This window comes from Amyelois transitella, chromosome 30 (assembly GCF_032362555.1).
Source record: "Amyelois transitella isolate CPQ chromosome 30, ilAmyTran1.1, whole genome shotgun sequence".
NCBI lineage: Eukaryota > Metazoa > Arthropoda > Insecta > Lepidoptera > Pyralidae > Amyelois > Amyelois transitella.
Window position 1 is genome coordinate 1,606,996 of NC_083533.1, and position 20,130 is coordinate 1,627,125.

Below are 20,130 nucleotides of genomic sequence, written 5' to 3' on the forward strand. Positions count from 1 at the left end.
AGGACCACTCCATCTCTTTCCCATGGATGTCGTAAAAGGCGACTAAGGGATAGGCTTACAAACTTGGGATTCTTTTTTAGGCGATGGGCTAGCAACCTGTCTCTATTTGAATCTCAATTCTATCGTTAAGCCAAATAGCTGAACGTGGCCATTCAGTCTTTTCAAGACTGTCGGCTCTGTCTACCCCGCAAGGGATATAGACGTGACCATATGTATGTATGTATGTTATTAAGATAACAACTCACAGTTGTCCTCTGCGGGTGGTTCAGGTTTCGTCCTGTGCCTAGTGTTAGCCGTAAGTCGAGCTGTGACCTCGCGCGCCTTCTGCGACAAATCACGTTCGCTGCCGCTGCGTCCTGAATTGTAAAAAAAAAAATAGTAATTTGAAAAACTAAACAAAAGAACATAGGTATTTTCTTTTTTTTGTTTAAAAAAAGAATTCTCGATTGAATACAAGTATTCGCTAATAGAGAAACATGTTATACTGAATATAAACGAATTTTCAATAAACATACCTAACCTAGTGGAAAAGAATATTCAAGTTCAAAATTTTTACTCATTATTATGGAAGATTTCATACATTACTTAATAATTGTCACATGTCACATTCAGGTTTCACAACAAAAGTCCCAAGTTTATTAGCCATTCCCTTAGTCGCCTTTTACGACATCCATGGTGTATATCTATAAATATATATATATAATATATATATATTTATATATTTATAGGAAAGGACATACACATACATATATATGTCATTTTCTAAAGTGCCGGTAACCACGCGCCACTAACATCTCACCGCTACCAATACGTACCGATTCTCCTCTGATCGACAGAGCCGGCCCTCGGCCGGGCGCTCTTCTCCTGCCCCTCCTCGCTGCTGGACTCCTCCGCGTTCCCGGTAGACAGAGACACTGGTGACGTTAGAAGAACTAAGTGCTGTGGTTATGGGACTACGGTATTAAATTAACACAATCTAAATTAGAACGGGTTTTATGAGTAACAGAGATCGGTTATTCAGATCTTATGTATAAAATTTTCGTGTAACAATCTTCGTTCCCGTACTCCTCCGAAACGGCTTGAACGATTCTCATGAAATTTTGTGAGCATGTTGAGTAGGTCTGAGAATCGGCCAACATCTATGTTTCATACTCCTTAGGTGATAAGGGTTGTCCACCCTTCACATTTTTTTTTTTAACTACAAATAACTTAAAAATTATTTATATGGCAAAACAACGTTTGCCGGGACAGCTAGTAAATAAATAATATTCAATTAATTATTTTGATAGCTAGATTAGACTAGCATCAAGTCCGCCATTTGTGCTATGCATTTGTATTTTGTACAATAAAGTTTAGATAAATAAATAATTATTTATTTTCGTTAATTTTCTGTTTAACTTTTTATTTTTTAATAAAAGTAAATTTAATTTTATACTCTAAGTATGTAATGCAATGGTTTGTCATGATACGGCAGGTTCGTCTCAAACAAATACATACATAAAAAACAAAGCAAAAACTATAACGTTTATCAAATGAATGAAATAATCATGTGAATAACATCAATTCCAGCGATTGTTATTATTATATATATTATAACAATATAAGTATATTTATTACAACATAAATTAAAAAAATAATTCAAAAAAAGGAACACAATTTTACTCTTACGACAATACAAAGTTTTTTATAACACCACTCTATACCTAGCTTTGGAAAAGTGTAAAAATATTTTAATGTTCAAATGATTTAAATAGCTTCACAATACAAAGACTGTACAAATGTATGAAAAAAATTATGAAATAAATACTACCTATCATTATGTCAGATATATTAAAAAAAAAATGAGTAATGTGTTTGTCATAAGAGGAGTTCAGGCTGTAATTTTTAAGATCAATACATAGTTCCTTAAGTCAATTATAAAGTACAGAGTTTTAATCAAATGCTTAAACATTTCGTCAAGCGACAATATCTTTTTGGATTAGCTATATTCAAATGATCTGTTCAAAAGGACATAATGTTATTTACGTCATCCCTGTTATATTTATTTAATACTAGAGGCCGCCCGCGACTTTGTCCGCATGGAAACACTATCAATCCCGCGGAAACTCTGGGATAAAAAGTAACCTATATGTTATTCTGGGTCTTCAGCTACCTACATACCAAATTTCATCGTAGTCGGTTCAGAAGTTTTTGCGTGAAAGAATAACAAATATACTGACATACTCACAAACTTTCGCATTTATAATATTAGTAGGATGATCAACCAATCTCTGTTAGACTCATAGTTAATAGCGTGAGCTATGCTGCTGAGTTAGAAGTACAGGTAGCATCTTCTAAATATATAATGAGTGAGGGTATATACAAACTATTAAAAATATAAGCACAATAAAAATTCACTAGGAATGGTATCTGTGCAATCAAATACTGACTTTTTACATCAATTAAAATTAATTCTCTTGTGACATAAACGGTTATAAGTTTCGCTGCTTGAAGCCATCAAAGGTGAATAATTTTCCCCGTTTTTTTTTTCACATCATCCATTATTCCTTTGCTCCTAATAGTTGCAGCGTGATGAAATATAGCCTAAAGCCTTCCTCGATAAATGGTCTATTCAACACAAAAATATTTTTTCAATTCGAACCAGTAGTTCCTGAGATTAGCGCGTTCAAACAAACAAACAAACTCTTCAGCTTCATAATATTAGTATAGATAAAGCAAATCAAATAAACAAGGTTCCATCAAAATTAATTCAAAATTAACTGTCGGCGTCTCTTCTCCAGCGTGGCAGCTCTGCACGACTCCTACCGACGCCGACAGTCAACATCGCTCTCAACAGTCTCGACCCACTGCAGACTTACTCATCATCTCCACTTCCGACTGGACGACAACCTGGCACTTCACGCACAGATTGCAAAAAAAAAAAAAAAAAAAAAACCAAGACTTCAGACCTCCGGTCTTGGGGGGAGTACTGTGCCGAAATCTATACGCCACAATTATATATTTATATATACCTGCGCTAAAAGCGTTAGCTAGGCCGCGCCTCCTGGCCGTGTTCGCCGCCGCCTTGTTCATGGAGCTGATGGTGGGCCGCATCAGACCCTGGGGCCTGGACTGCTGCCGCGAAGGCTGGGGGTCCGATTCCGAATCGCTCTGTTGAATTCAAATGTTGTTTTCGAAACTTTTGAAGAACAATGCGAAACATACTAAATACATGGTGAGACATGTTGATAGTACGCGTTTGTGGAGACAAAGGTTAATTTCTAATTTAGCCTGATTATGGTGAAATAATAGAATAGGTTTATTTCAAAATTGGATACATGGTATCACTTATTGACGTCACATCACTTAAATCTAATAATATAAAAGATAATTATAACTACTGCCGCTTCCAAAGCGCATGTGTAGAAGAAGCGGCGGAACAAACTACACTGCAGCATTTTCACCGGACGTCAATTTACAAATATAGAATCTCTTAAATCTTAATTGTGGACGAATGCACATTGCCTACATTAAAAAACATGAATGAAAGTAAAACTATTTTTTTATATATACGGGACAAATTACACTGATTGAGTTAGCCTCGAAGTAAGTTCGAGACTTGTGTTACGAGATACTAACTCAACGATACTATATTTTATAATAAATACTTATATAGATAAACATCCAAGACCCAGGCCAATCAGAAAAGTTCTTTTCTCATCATGCCCTGACCGGGATTCGAACCCGGGACCTCCGGTGTCACAGACAAGCGTACTACCGCTGCGCCACAGAGGCCGTCAATTATTAATTATTAACTAATTTAATAATTAGTTTTACATTTACATATGTATAAATATATCGTATATATCGTAAAAATATTAAGAAAATCACCTGATTATTCAACACGCCCACGCTGGAACTTCTGGTCATGTTGGATTTGGCGTGGCGAGCGGCTGGCCGAACAAATCCGCTCGGCGACTTGTTGGAGTTGCTCGGCGGTGTGGTCGGTTTTGTCGGCGCTATAAATTATATGGTTCATCATATTTTTAGGGTCTTGAATTTCTTAATTCAACTGATTAACAGAGTAAAGTTCTCTAAACAGATCTTACAGATTTTTTTTAATGCTTATGTGTTTTGTGGGCAAAAATATATATATCATAAGTTTTCAAAATTTAAGTGTCGGAACATTAGCGGTGATGCGTACCTGCGATCTTACAGATTGAACGACTACTTCAATATATTTGAGAATTTTTTACTTTAGAAAAGGCTAATAAACTTAGGATTCTTCTTTAAGGTGATGGGCTTGCAACCTGTCACTATTTCAATCTCAATAAGCTATACAGTGGCTTTTCAGTCTTTTCAAGACTGTTAGCTCTGTCTACCCTGAAAGGGATATAGATATAATTATATAATATTTATGTCATGTCATCAAAGGTTAAGGTCAATCAGAAAAATAATAATATTTTTTCTAATCCGTGGTTCGAACCTGGGTAAATGTGATTGTGTTCAATTCTACAATGGATATTTATTACTAAATGTTGACATCTATATCCCTTACTGAATGGCCACGTTCACAGAATTGAGATTCCAATAGTGACAGGTTGCTAGCCCATCGTCTAAAAAAGAATCCCAAGTTTCCTATCCCTTAGTCGCCTTTTACGACATCCATGGGAAAGAGATGGAGTGGTCCTATTCTTCGTTTTTGTATTGTTGCCGGAAACCACAAGGCACTGTCATGTCATACATAGATTACGTTAGTTTCTCACACACACAAATAGTATATTAATTTTAATTACAATCAATTTAGCAATTCATACACTATTAGTTTGTGCATGCAAAAAGCTCAGTTAAGCATTATTTAATTCATATTACCTTTGTTTAAACGAGTCGCCCAATTAAATAATGATTTTAGTGCAAAATATACTTACTTCTGTGCAACCTATTCTGCTTTAATTAGACGTGCATTTGAAAGAATAGATATATAGAAGATACAAGGCAATTATTATTAAATATTTAAATATAATAGTTAAACATATATTATCCGTTTGGTGTAAAGACTCCACAGGAATAGTATACACAGCCTTCCTCAGTCCCGGTTTCAATCCTCACCAATCTGGAGAGGAGTCCGGGGTAAGCCTTTGACCATGGACCCTGGATTGGGTGAGTCAAGTTTTTACACGAAGCGACTCCCGTCTGACCTCCGCAACCTCTGCAGGGGGACCTAACCCGTATTGGATCATATGGTCGGTATGGATCACATCCAATTGCCTGAATGTGCAGGTTTCCTCACGATGTTTTCCCTCGCCGTAAGAGCAATGGTTAGAATTAAAACTAATGTACATAACTTCGAAAATAGTTAAAGGAATACATGGCCGAGGTGGGATTCGAACTGGTGCCTTTACGCATAACAGGCGTTTTAACCTTACCGATTCCACCACCGACGACGCTCAGGCAGAAGATATACCGCATGGCATTAAATCCCGGAAGCATTTAATGCCATACGGTATTTTTTTCTAGGTTATTCCATATTATTTGTGGTACAATTGATTTTAAATAAATATATATTACCCTTAACAAATAAATAAATAAATAAAAATTAATAAATACATTGCAATTTATCACCAAACCGATTATACAGTGTTAACTGAAAACTACCATTTTACACAAAAAAAATAAAAAACTACCACCTCGCACCGAAAAACTACCACTCCTCACCAAAAATCTACCATCCCGAACACCGGTAGCGCCCGACACCTTTTTTTTAATCTATTCAACCCACCTTGAGGCGTTCTCGGCGCCGGAGATGGTTTGACAGCTAGATCGGACAGTGAAATGGCGCGCCGCATTCCAGAGGATTCCTCTTCGGGTTCCACGGATAAGTGGTTGCGGTTCGCTAGAGGTAACATGCAGGTAAGCTGTTTGAACTGTTGTCATTTGTCCGTTGAACAATTGGATCTGTGCTTATACTGTGCGTGGAGCGGTTCCACTGTATTGGTTAATTAATTATATACCTATTTGGGTATGTGTGCCGTGTGGTTCCTGGCACCAATATAAACAAGAACAGGATCTCTTTCTTGGATCCCATTTTAGGCGACGGGCTAGCAACCTGCCGCTATTTGAATCTCAATCCTATCGTTAAGCCTATCAGCTGAACGTGGGCGTCTTGAAAGACTGGCTCTGTCTACCCCGCAAGGGATATAGACGTGATCATATGAATGAATAAATGAAATGTTTCATTGCACTTCTCTTTGTAAGGTTTTAATGAGATTTGGCATAAAGTTTGACTAAACCTTCAGGAGTAAGAGGCTTTTTTTCAAATTGGGTCAAAAGATTCCGAAAAGATTTAAATTAAGAAATTTTCCTTTTACCAACCTAATTAAGAACTTTAACTTTTACACTTTTTGAATCTCAGATACTGACTTATGTAGGTATTTTGTGGACAAAAGGAAACAAGTAAGTGATCCATTAAATAAGAAAGACGATCGACTCCAGACACCAAGGTCTGTTAGATTCGGTGGAATTTGAAGAAAAGACAAATGAACAACAGTTCCTATTGCTTGATCGCAAAAGCTAAAAAATTTAAAACACTTAATGAAAAATGACCATGCTTAACACTAAGACACAATACAATAAAATAAAACTGAACAATCTCATGCTTAAAACGGAAGCCAAAGGCTTGATTCGTGAATGTTGTGAAGATGTTGGCGGTGTCTTATAAAAAAAAATGTAATATTAAAATTGAGAGGCCTCTTCACAAAGATCACCAATTTGTTACATAATTCAAATATCAAAGAAAATAAACACTGATATTACTGAAGCATAAACTAGATCTAGGAATATTTAACAAAGAAGTGACTACAGATGTTGTTATAAACAATCAGATTGGTAATCTATAACAACAAAAAAAGGCCACTAAAGCGCTTAAAATAAAAATCGATAATCTTAAGCGCAAATAAGAAAATGTGTCGCCAATCATGCAATCCCAACCTTGCGTTGGTGAAAACTTCGATGGCAAGACGGGGGTCTGAAAAGGCAGCCTCTTCGATAGGAACGAACCCCTTAAGACATTCCCCGAACAAATTACAGGTCTAACTCTGCTCGTAGACGGAAAATTCTTATTCTCCAAACACAATCTCGGAGTTGGAACTCTTATTATCTTCCTGAATGGAGTTTTCGCTCTGTTAAATCCGTAGAAAGACAGCCTTTTCGGAGAGTTAGTACAACTAGAACTCGTGGTTGACGATTCGTAATTCTCACTGTCCAAATGGACGTCAGTTTTGGGGAACACCATTTCGTTGTAAACTCGTTGTTTTAAACTTTTAGGTGTATTAGTTGAATCTGTATTTACAGTGTTGTTAAGTTTCATTTCTGAGTCCTCTGTAACATTATTATTGCCAGCTTCGTTTAGTGTTTCCGTTTCCTCTTGAATTAAACTTCCGATCTGATCTGAATCTAGAATATCTGGAAGACTTAAGTTTCTTTTAATTTCTTTATTCTCTGAATTTGGTTCAGTATCTGTATCAGCCTCTTCCAAAGTCAGCGATGTGAAGTTAGGGCCTGTTGTTTGTTTAGTTGCAAGTTTCTCAAATTTTTGTGATAAAACTTTGACAACGCCTGTCCCGTCATTTATATTAGCCTTTAGCGGTCTCATTCGCCATTCTTTAAGTATCTTTTCTTGCAGTCTCTTCCTTTCTTCCATTTCCACCAACTTGTTAATAATTTCCAATTTCCTTTCGATGTATTTATATTTTTTCAACTCGTCACTCATTTCTCTTGGTGCTATATTTTCTTTCACATCGCTATGACGACTATGACATGGCTCGACAAAATCTCTTTCGCTCGATATTTTCTTATTGATCTGATCTTTAATATTTTTACTGTAAAATTTATTTTCTTGTTCGGCGTAATAGTCCAAAGAATCTTTGGCAAAATCATTGCTATCTTCTATAACGTCCAACGAGTCCATACTAACTTGTTTCATTCGTTCCATTCGCTGCATAGCATATACTTCTAGACTGTCCATCTGGATTTCAGATTTATTCTCATTTACATCTTTTTCTTTCACAAAAACGTCAAAAGTCTTTTCAGAATTATCCGAAGAATCAACCCTATTCGAATTTTGATCTTCATGTTTCTTATTATTAAGATAATTCTTATTTTGTAATCCATCTAATTTGGCTTTATATTGGGAAGATATCGAAGAACTTAGACTGGCTTTTTCTAAACCAGCTTTCAGTCTGTTGTTTATCTTAACGGACGATGTTCTCTTTATCGGTTTCGGAGGTTTGTGTGGTACAAACTCCATAGTTATTTTGTTACCATTTTTGTGAGTATTATTATTTTTCTGTGATCCCCTTTCGAGGCTTTTGGTTGCATTATTATATTTATTGCCATTGGCTTTTTCTTTGTTCATCTGATTTTTGTTCACTTTATTTTGTATATTTTTACGTATTTGCTCTTCAAATTTCTCTAAGTTTTTCTGTACGTGAGAATTGCGTTTTTCCATCAAATTTTTCAAAGGATTTGGCTTAGATGCTGGTTCCAAAACTACTTCAAAACTACAACTCTTTGATTTAACCATTGCATTCCGATCACATCCATCCATTTCACTCGTGTATTTGTGTTTCTCAGCAAACTTTGGTTGTAAAGATTTACTCGTATTAGCCCTGTAGTCTGCTGAATTCAATCTTGGTATCTCACCTGTTTGTTTCTTATCTTTAGTATACTGCTGTACACTATTTCCGTCGAAATAATACGCAATATTTTTAGCTGGAGGTGGTGGTTGCTTAGAAGAAGAATCATACAAACTTCTAGATCTTGTAACAGTTTTATGACCAGACATCTCATTTGTAGGTACTTCGAACCCGTATACTTTAGTAGTAGGTGCTTTCGGGTTCATACATACAGGCGTTGAATCTTTGTAAACTGGACTTGTACCTTCAAGGTAATTATTATACATATACCCGCCAAAATATGGCACGTTGTTAGGACTAGAACCGTAACTTTTCGATGCATTATCAAATTCGTAACAACTTTTACTGTTTCTGGGTATACCGACTCCCGCGTTTCTTTGTTGTCTTTTAGGCTTCGTACCTTCGAATAACATTTCTAAAGGTGCACTCTTAGTGCATTCAGAATCGTCTGATAATACGCTCTCAAGCGAATTACAATTAGTTCTGGACAAATGATTATCATTATCAAGGTACATCTCATCTGAAAGCACTGATTCTTGACTGCAACTAGATTTCATATACTTCTTTTGATTGAGGAAGAAACTAGCGCTGCTATGTCGGTGACTTTCGAGATACTTATCATCCGGTTCATTGATATTTTCAAAAGAGCAATTCTGAGATTCAATCAAATTATATCGACTATCAAATTTAGCTTGTTGGAAAGCTACTTCGTTGCCATATTTGAGAAATATTTCATTAGAAACACTTGAACAATTCGAGTGATCACTGAGCATAGATTCATTTGAACGTGTAACGCACCTTTTAGTCAGCACACTTTGGCACCTATACATGTTAGAGTAATTATAATTCATTGAATCCTCGTCCATTATATCTTCAAGGTTTGACGGCATATTACGAGGTAAAGTTGAACTTTTCTGACCTATATAAGACGGTTTGACGGGAACAACTGGCTTATCAGTCACACTGGATATTTCATAATTAGACACAGTTCTTCTGGGAGCTCTATTTTTATTATGCTTCTTGCAAACTTTCTTAGAATACAATTTGTTTTTACAACTAGCATCCTGACTAAGGCTGCAATCTTCCAATGAATCAGACGAGAAATTGCCGTCATCTTTTTCTTCTACTTCTTTAGTCGGATGCAGATCTAAGTCATCTTGGGAATTAGGTTCAAACTCATCCAAATCACCGTATTTCTTAGTTATTTCCGCAATCATTTTCTCTGTATCGCTTTTTATTGTATCCACGATACTTTTACCGTTATCTTTTATATTTTTACCATCAAAACCTACGAAAAAAATAAGGGAATTTCTCTTTTTGGGATCCAAAGAATTAGTTTGTGATTTCTGCTCGTTTCCAGCTTGGTTTTGGCTTTTCTGAGCTTTGTCAGCCCATTTGCATTCCTCCGACACGGGAGAAACTGGACAAGACTTGTAATTTTTGAAAATACTTCTAGCACTAGGCTTGGGCTTTGGTTGCGGTTTATCATTATTCAAATCCAACGTGAAATTTCTGGCTGGCACTTTAGGTGGATCCTTGTCTTCTTGCGTTGGGAATAATCTATTGAAAACTTTTGATTGCACCTTTTTGCCCATATCTATTGTAAATGCCAAAGGTTTCTGTGGCAACTGTTCTTTGAAAACCATAGGTTTAGTCCCGTAGGGCGTAAAATTCATCGCTCTCTTATCATTTTGAGTTGTCGTCATATTAGCATGAGGTGGTACATAAGGGGCTAAGTTTTCTAAATAGTCCGGAATTAATTTATTCAAATTCGCGGGAATGGCGTAAGGGTTTTTGTTCCTATAGTCTACGTTAACCGGGTAGGGGTTAAGGCTGTCGAAAAAGTTGGAATTTAGACTGTCCAGGGTGTCTTCCGGACAAGGGTTGGGGAATCCTGGCCAGCGTGGTGGGAAATCACAAATGTTAGTATATAGCAATACATGTTGCGTTCTGACGAGAAATATTTATCAATCAATTGTATTAAGTCTTACTTAAAACTTCAATAAAACGGCTTCACCATTTTTATAACACATTCTAAATTTTGTGGAATATTATTAATTATGTTTATAAAATATATACTTCATTCAATGAGCAATCAAAATCATGAAACATAGAGTTTCTCACCGAACATTTCTCGCCAGATTTATAAATGATTCCGTCATTGTTATGATGTTAATGGTAGTGTTTCACTCAAGATCATTAGCAATGATTTAGCAAATAGAATGTGGACAGTCGTGAAAATTTCTATGACAAAAAAAAATTAACATTTGCAATACAATTTTGACATCATTTTACTTGTTTAACAGTCGATTTGGAAATCTAGTATAGCATAAGTTCCCTGGTTTACTCCCGGTTACGGGTACCCCAACAACTACACAATACATCCCATTCACTGAAGATGTTTGTAATTTAGTAATAAGAATTATGTTTATTTCGTCATCCAAAAAGAAAGAAAGTAATCTTTTCTTTTTAATGAATGTTTGTACACAAAAAAGTAAAAAGGTCTTCATAATCTAAATAAAAAAAAAATCCGTAATTTACTCTTTTCTTCCAACTGCTTAATTTAAGACACGACTACCCACATCCAGCAATTAACGCAAAATAAACCTCAAGTTTCTCACCATAATTCCTATTATTGCTTGGCACAGCCATGGAGATAGGTCTGGTTCTTCTGGATCCATCTTTCTCCGGCACGTATGAAAGATCCGTGGTGGATTGGCTGGACTTGAGGTTAGAGCGGAACGCCACCTGTCGGAAATTTGGTTTTAGCGAATAAATCAAATATTTTGTATAATCAAAAATCTATAATTTGTGTGGTATTTCAACAAAGGTGCCGTGTGATTCCCAGCACCAATAGAATAAAGGAATGGGACCACTCCGTGTCTTTCCCACGGCTGTCGTAAAACGCGACTGGGATAGACTGAAAATGAGTGAACAAGTGAACGAATGAATGAATGCGTGAACGAGTGAATGAATGTAGTAATGTAACTCACGTTCTCCAGCTGCCTCCTCGTCTCCAGTATCCTCCTGGTGAGCTCGGCCCGGCGGCGCGCCGCCTCGGGCTCCACGTGCGGCGGCGCGCGGGGCGCGGGCCGGGGCGCGGGGGCGGCGGGGGACAGCGCGGCGGGGGCGGGGGCGGGGGCCGGCGCGGGGGGCGGGGGGCGCCGCGCGGGCACCGGCCCGCGGGACAAGTGCTGCGACGACAGGGAGGTGTTGCCTGGAAATATACATGCTGTTAATACATGCTGTAATCTTCCTTATACTTTTGTTAAAATAAATTACTCACATAATTTAATGTTGTTATACTTTGTTCTATAATAAAATTCATCCTTTAGATAAAAAAAAACTTAAACACAAACCAAATTTTCTTATCAACGTGGAAACTGACATATTTGATAGGCTAATGGCACTTAAAGAACAATCAACGGGTTAAATAAAATTAACGACCTCTTCATACAAATTACAGTGGAGCGCCGATTATCCGAACGTCGCTCACCCGAACGACCGCTCATCCGAACATCACCGCCCGCCCGCGCGTCAGTTTTCGCGACACTTGTCGCGACTTGTTCACTTCGGTATTGTACGTCCTAGTAACTGCTAGGCGTTAATTTTAATTAGTAAACACTAGTTTGACTACAAGATTGTCTGCACTTTTTTTTTGTTTATTTTCTATTTGTCATTAAAGATATTCATAAATGTAATATGGTTTTCATTTACCTGTACGTAAATTTGTATGACTGAATCAATATATATGTACATTAGTTCGATTATCCGAAAATACCGGTTTTCCGAACACCCACGTCCCCCAATTAGTTCGGATAATCGACGCTGTATATGGAAAAGTAGTTACTTAATTATATAGTAAGCACACTTGATGTAGTACATCTTCCTTCTCGACCGTTTTCAAGAAGAAGATGCGAAAGAGACAAGTAGACTAAAATAAATACAAAGATATTTTAAAACCTTACCTCCGCTAAGTGCTGTTTCCATCTCAGCCCCGCTCAAGCTATCGAAAGCTGACTTGATGTATTTCTCTCTTCTTCCAGCCGTATCCAGGGATTCACACGACCCTGATAACGGGTTCCTATCAGCGTTATCACCGGACGGAGTCGATACCTGCGTTAGAAACATGAATAATCATTATTATGTTGGAAAAAAAAATTATAAAGATTATTCATTTGTCTTAAACAATCAAATGCATTTGCTGTTAAATAATATAAGTCTTACGGCATATTTATTATAATATATATTTACCAATATCAGTGTGCAAAAAGTTATGGCAGAAACAATAAAATATTTATGACTATGCTATGTAGAAGTTTAAGTTCAATTTAATTTGCCATACTGTAGCGGTAGCGATGAATAGAATAGAATAAATTTATTTTCAAAATCGGATACAAGGTATCACTTATTGACGTCACAACACTTGAATCTAATTATAACTACTAGTACCGCTTCCAAAGTGCATGTGTAGAAGAAGAGGCGGAACAAATTACACTGCAGCATTTTCATCGGACGTCAATTAACAAATATAGATCTCTTAAATCTAAAACATGGACATAATCATTAAAAAACGAATGAATATAGAACCAATTATCCGGCTCGACCGCCACCAAAGGGAAGATCTTCCGCCCGACTAGATGTTATACCGTCATTTTCTTCGCTATGATTGACAGTTGACGTTTGACGTTAGTGATTTCGCCACACATACATTTTTCATTCACGATTGTATATATTGAAACGATACGACGATACTTATGGGACACAGACAAAACTAAGAAGTTAGGTACATATAAATTCATCTACTGTCAGATAGATGGCACTACTGTCTTAACAAATCTGATATAAATTGCGATATAGAAATTTAACGAGTTGACATCGCACCTTCTTGAAGTGGATTACATAATAAATCATTAACTTCATGATCATCAGAATCATGCTCAATTCTGGTTGAATCCGCCTTTCATCTCTTGGAGCGGTTGAATATTGGCGGCATCAAACTAACCGATCAAAAGCATGTACGTAGTTACTTTTTAATTCACCCGCTGTCAGACAGATGGCGCTATAAAATAATGTCATATCGTGGTGTCGACGTTTCGAGTTGCCGAGACATTTGGACTCAATAGTAAGAAGAATACACATTTGAAGCGAAAAAGTAAGCGGAAGTATGCAGAGATCGTGGCAAGTGGAAAGAGGTAGTCTCTGCCTACCCCTCCGGGAAAGAGGCGTGATTTTATGTATGTATGTAGTAAGAAGAATCAATGACTCACCTCATCATCATCAGAATCATGGCCAGACCCACTGAGAGAAGTACCGCTCGGCGGCAACTCCAGTCTCGGAGAATTCGCCTTCCACCTTTTGGAGCGACGCACGGATTGACGCAACTCTTCCGCGTCCATTGCGTTCACCATGAATTCGCTGTAATAATCAGAATCATATGCATAAATGTATAAAGTCACGTCTATATCCTTTGCGGTGTAGACAGAGTTAAGAGTCTCTAAAAAAAAAATATAATTATAATTATCTATCATATTTCAAAAACCAGTGTTTTAGTTTTACTTACGTTCACTTTCATTCCTTTCTCTTTTAAAGCTTCATGCATACAGTTTACCATCTCCTGTAACTCCTCCGCTGATGACGCCAGTATAACCTGATCGTCGGCATAGAGCAGACATTTGACGAGTAACTCATTCATCCTTAATCCACTTTTAGACTCTTTCAAATCTGTCAAACAGCTATCCATAAATAGGTTGAACAGCCACGGTGACGCAAGACATCCTTGCCTAACGCCTTTCTCAATCTTAAACCACTCAGTGTGCGCTCCGTTTATCCTGACACAAGCACTCGAATCCTCATATAAGGATTTCAGTGCTCGTATTAAGAGACTGCTCACCCCATGCAAAGAAAGTGCTGACCACAATTCATTCCTCTCAACTCTGTCATAGGCCTTTTCCAGATCTACGAATGTGCAATAGACTTTTTGACTCTTGGCCAAAAACTTTTCGGCTATGCACCGCAAGGAAAAGACCTGATCAGTACATCCCATTCCCTTTCGAAATCCCGCTTGAGCATCCCATATTTTGTCATCAGTTTCATTCCTGACTCTATTAATCAATACCTTAGCATACAATTTGCCGACGACGCTAAGCAGGCTTATACCACGATAATTTTTGCAGTCCAGCTGTGACCCTTTTCCTTTGTAAAGTGGCACGATAACAGCCTTACACCAATCTTTTGGTACTCGGCCGCTTCTCCAACACAAATTGAAAAGGCAGTACAACTGACTAGCTACTACGCCTTTTCCTGCTTTAAGCATCTCGACCGACACTCTATCACACCCAGCAGCCTTTCCCGCTTTCATACTCTTAAGTGCTTCCACAATTTCGAACATTTCAATTTCGCCTTCCATCTCATTCTCTTTTTCTTCGCTATAGCAGAAATCTTTCTTATTTCCTTCCTTTTTTTCAAATAAACTTTCAAAATAGTCCTTCCATATCTTTAGTACACATTCTTCTCCTTTCACAACGCTACCATCCTGGCATCTGATCCTAGTCAGCTCTTTGGTTATAGTATTTCCTCGGGCTGACCTTACGGATTTCCAGAATACTTTCAGATTTGACTGAAAGTCTTCTGATAGCCTTTTATCAAAATCCTCTTTATACTCTTCTTTCTTTCTAATCACAGCTTTCTTAACCAAATCTTTCATTTTCTTATATTCCTTACGTGCTTCATTCACATCTTCATCTATAACCTCTTGCATTCTTAAGTTAGCTTTTGCTGCTAACAAATCCAGCCATGCTTTCTTCTTTAATCGCACAAGTTCTTGCACATCTTTACTCATCCACGCATTTTTGTGATTTTTTCCATTCCTTCTTCTACTTACACCACACACTTCAACAGCTACTTTCACAATTCTTTCTTTAAATTCCTTCCATCCATCTTCAATATCGCTCATTTCCTCTAAATCTTCAAATTCATCCTTCAGTCTATTAATATACTTCTTCCCTACATCCATATCTTGCAAATTTTCTACTTTTACTCTTTCCAAAGCGCTGGTTTGCTCCCTTACCCTGTGCCGCCAGCGATTGAAGATACCCCTTATCCGGGATATCACCAGTAAATGGTCCGAGTCAATGCCAGCACCGCGATATGCACGGGTATCCAGCACTTTGTTCTTCAATCTTTCATCTACAATCACAAAGTCTATCATACTTTTTAAAATACCTTCCACTCTTGTGTAGGTGTGGATCTCTTTATGTTGAAACATTGAGTTCGACACAAAAAGATCCCACTCTAGACAAATTTCTAATACACTTCTTCCATTATCATTCACCTTTTCGTCACCAAACGCACCAAGCACCTTTTCATATCCATCACGCTTTACACCCACCCATCCATTAAAATCACCTAACATAATAATCTTCTCATTTGGCTTGGTAACTTTCAATACTTCTCTTACACTATTCCAGAACTCCTCGTTTTCGCTTTTTCCTGATGTTGTACCCCTCGAACCCACATCCCAAGGTGCATAAACACCTAGAACGAAGATCCGAGTGATTCCAACTTTCAGCCTAATCCATAGAAGACGAGGGCTGACACACTCATACTCATTCACGCACTCAGCCATTCGTGCAGAAAGAATTAGACCGACCCCTTGACAGCCTCGCCTGGTACTGGAAATTCCAGACCAATACGCCGTGTAAGGGCCGTGCTGCGTCGCGTCGCATCCTTTCCGCTTCGTTTCATTCACGCACAACACATCCAAACGTCTTTCATCCATCATCTGGCATACTTCCTCAATCTTATCCTTCATTCCTCCTCTTACATTCATCGTCGCAAAGCGGCTTTCAGCAGACCGCATACCGCTCCCGCCGGGAACGAGACGTGATGGGGTGCGGACACCATCGCCGCCATTTATATGCTTTTTAAGGTTCATAATGCGATTCCCACGAGACGCTAGGGAAAAATTTTGTCCGCCCCAGCAGAGCCCCGCATGCCAGGGTAAGGCTAGCCATTACCTGGGGGTCGCCCAACCCCATGGCGGAAGTGGCACGCTCGAGACTAGGCTCGCCCCTAGCCATGCATCCATCGGCGCGGCAGACCTTAGATTGGCAGGGATTTACATTAAAGAGGAATCCCAAGTCTATCCCTTAGTCGGCTCTTACGACATCCGTGGGAAAGAGATGGAGTGGTCCTATTCTTTTGTAATGGTGCCGGGAACCACACGGCTTTAAAACATACAAAACAGCACAAAACAGACAGAGATTGAACAAAGGCAGACTTATCGCTAATGCAATCTTTTCCAGTCTATTTTTCAATCTGTGCCGTGTGGTTCCCGGCACCAATACAAAAAAGAATAGGACCACTCCATCTCTTTCCCATGGATATCTTAAAAGGCGACTAAGGGATAGGCTTACAAACCTGGGTTTCTTATTTAGGCGATGGGCTAGCAACCCGTCACTATTTGAATCTCAATTCTATCATTAAGCCAAACGGCTGAGCATGGCCTATCAGTCTTTTCAAGACTGTTGGCTCTGTCTAGCCCGCAAGGGATAAAGACGTGATTTCAAACTTACCCGGGCGTATCGTCATCATTGTTCCCTGGGTAATACGTGGGCCTGTTCCGGCTCTCAGAAGACGAGGTTCTCTCACCGTCCGATATGTCTTCTATGTCGCCATCGTGCTCAGTCGACTCCTGGTCCTGGAATTGAATCATTATTATAAGTGAATTAGCTGAAAGAAACTCAAGCCTTAATTTATCGAACTACTAGCGACCCGCCCCGGCTTCGCACGGATGAAAAATTATAAATGTTATTATACATAAAAACCTTCCTCTTGAATCACTCTACCTGTTACAAAAAACCGCATCAAACAAAATCCGTTGCGTAATTTTAAAGATTTAAGCATACAGACAAACAGACTAAAATAGCGACTTTGTTTTATACTATGTAGTGATTGTGATAAAGTAAAACTTACTACTAGGTACTTGTTTTTTTTTTAAATGGTCTAAGTACGTGGTTCCTATTTTTGGTCTTTTAATTAACTATTTATTATGTTATTAATATAAAATATTTTATACTGACGTTGATGTTAACACTGTGAACAAACCTCTGTGGTTTTTATCAGTGTTCTTATATAGTTCTTATATATGCACTAGATATATTTAATTTTTATATATATTGTGAAATAAATAATAATAAAAAAAGCTATAACCGCGCGAATTTAGCGCCACCCATGTAAAAGAATAAAGGGTTTTACACGAATCTAACAGGAACTATGGTTTGAACCGGGATGAAAGGTACCCTAGGTCTTGAACTCTTAATTATATTTACGTGTAATTTTAAGGTTCTATAGATAACGCGTGAAGAGGTAACAAACAAACAAACACTCGGTGAGCCATAGTAAAGTTAAAGATCCGTCATACATAAAAAAATGGATGACAGAGACACAAGTATGCGGTTTTTATTATCTTACTCTTTCTTACACAAGACATTGACCGACACCCTGTGATAATGTCAGCACCAAAAGAATCTTTATTAGAAAATTTAAAAAAAAATGGTGGCCTTTCAGTCTTTTCGGGACTGTTGGCTCTGTCTTCCCGCAAGGAAATAAAGACGTGAATGTATTTAATAAAATTTGCTTTTTTTAATAATTTACACAACGTTTGTGGTAAGTATGCGGTTGTCAGAAAGATTTTTCTTTTTAATATTTTTACTATACTCTTACTGCTGTCACCCTTTCCATCATATTTCCTATCTCAGTTCTGCTGAAAGAGATTTCTTCCAAAATAAACAGAAACTATGTAATTTTGTTTCTTGTGTATATCATTCTCGATGTTTTCTGCGCACATATAAATTAAGTAAATAATAAAAAAAAAACAAAAAAAAAACGAAAAAAAAATGAAAAAAAAAAGAACAAAACCCAACCTCATATTTAAAACTGCCGAGCGACGAATCATCCGTGTGATGCCTCGTGCGGCCGTCACGGGCATTCGTTACTATCGTTACCTAGGTAGTAAAAAAAATAACATAAAGTAAAAAAAAAACTTTAAAAAAATAATAATATGAAAATGATCGAGCTAAATAGATCAGATTTACCTATACCGATACCTCATATCAAATGAACGATAAAAAAGAAAATAAAGAAAAAAGAAATGATAACTAAATTAAGGCAACAACTAGTCACTATTCACACTCTATTCGCAAAAACTTTTTTGTAACGCAAACAAAAATCAGAAAGATGTCGTTAAAGGCGACTTAAGGAAAGACTTATAATGTCCCCTAAGCAACCAGTCACCATTTGAATCTCAATTCCATCTTAAACCAAACAACTGAACGCGGCCTTTCAGTCATTTCAAGACTGTCGGCTCTGTCAACCCCGCAGGGGATATAGACGTGGTTGTATTTATGCACGTTAGAAACAAAATATCGAAAATGCAAACGTTGTCTCATTACAATATTTGGATTTTACATTCAACATAGCAGATGCTCTTTACAATACAGCAAAGCATTTATGAAAGCTTTATATACAATATGTGATTAAAAATGTGAATAAAGCAGAAGCATGTATGTACAAAATGTACATATATAGGGACCGTGGCAAGTGGAATGATGCAATCTCTGCCTATAGGTCGCGCGGTGGTTAAAGAACGCTCGGAAAAAATAGTGGGGGCAAACGGCGCATGTGTACATTCGCGCTCAAAAATGCTAAGGGAAATGTTTTTTTTTTTATTTATTTAATACTAGCTGTTGTCCCGCAACTTCGCCCGCGTGATTTTCCAAAAAAAGTAGCCTATGTTTTAACTCGGTTATTTAACTATGTATATCCATATCTTATAATATACTTATAATGTTAGTATGGATTTTGTGCCTTATAAATACTTATAATCCCTACTTATATTATAAATGCGAAAATGTGTATGTGTGTATGCATGTTCAGTTTTCACACTTAACCTGACCTGGCTGGACCAATTTTGATGAAATTTGACATAGTTATATTCAACCGTGGACGGACATAGGGTAGGGGCGACTTGTACTGTTTGAGAATTGATATATTATTTTAAGTTGTCGCGTACAAATATGATAAAACAATTTGTGCGCAACAGTACCCAAGAGACACGGGACGCGCGAACTCAACGCGGGAAGTAAAGAGTGACTAATCCACCAATACGTGTCGCCGTCGGCGCACACCCGCCCCCCCTCTCTCCTCGTCGCACCTAATAGACCTAAAAATTGATCACTGCGCATGCCCCTTCTACTTTTGCCGAGCGTTCTTAAATCACCGCGCGACCTGTACCCCTCCGAAAATAAAAAGCGGAATAAACATGTATTATATAGCGTTAACATAACTAGCATGCGCAAATTAATTGATTTCTATAATTTACAGAGATACATACACACTCACATACATACATCACTATTGTACATCATCAAATAATACTTAGCTAATAAATTACAAC

At 37.6% G+C, this 20,130-nt stretch overlaps 1 protein-coding gene across 9 annotated transcripts in view; it reads right to left on the reverse strand.

Annotated features, from left to right (window-relative positions):
- LOC106142093 (mitogen-activated protein kinase-binding protein 1) overlaps window positions 1-20,130 on the reverse strand; it is a 105,208-nt gene that overhangs the window by 7,162 nt on the left and 77,916 nt on the right. For all 9 annotated transcript variants that reach the window (XM_060952826.1, XM_060952825.1, XM_060952824.1 and 6 more), the window contains 11 exons: window positions 18,599-18,679; window positions 17,249-17,373; window positions 13,943-14,090; window positions 12,641-12,788; window positions 11,666-11,889; window positions 11,294-11,420; window positions 5,759-5,872; window positions 3,871-3,998; window positions 3,012-3,150; window positions 816-914; window positions 246-356 (listed from right to left, as the gene is read on the reverse strand). In XM_060952826.1, the coding sequence (XP_060808809.1) occupies window positions 246-356; window positions 816-914; window positions 3,012-3,150; window positions 3,871-3,998; window positions 5,759-5,872; window positions 11,294-11,420; window positions 11,666-11,889; window positions 12,641-12,788; window positions 13,943-14,090; window positions 17,249-17,373; window positions 18,599-18,679 (1,444 nt within the window). The remainder of the gene's footprint in view (window positions 1-245; window positions 357-815; window positions 915-3,011; window positions 3,151-3,870; window positions 3,999-5,758; window positions 5,873-11,293; window positions 11,421-11,665; window positions 11,890-12,640; window positions 12,789-13,942; window positions 14,091-17,248; window positions 17,374-18,598; window positions 18,680-20,130) is intronic.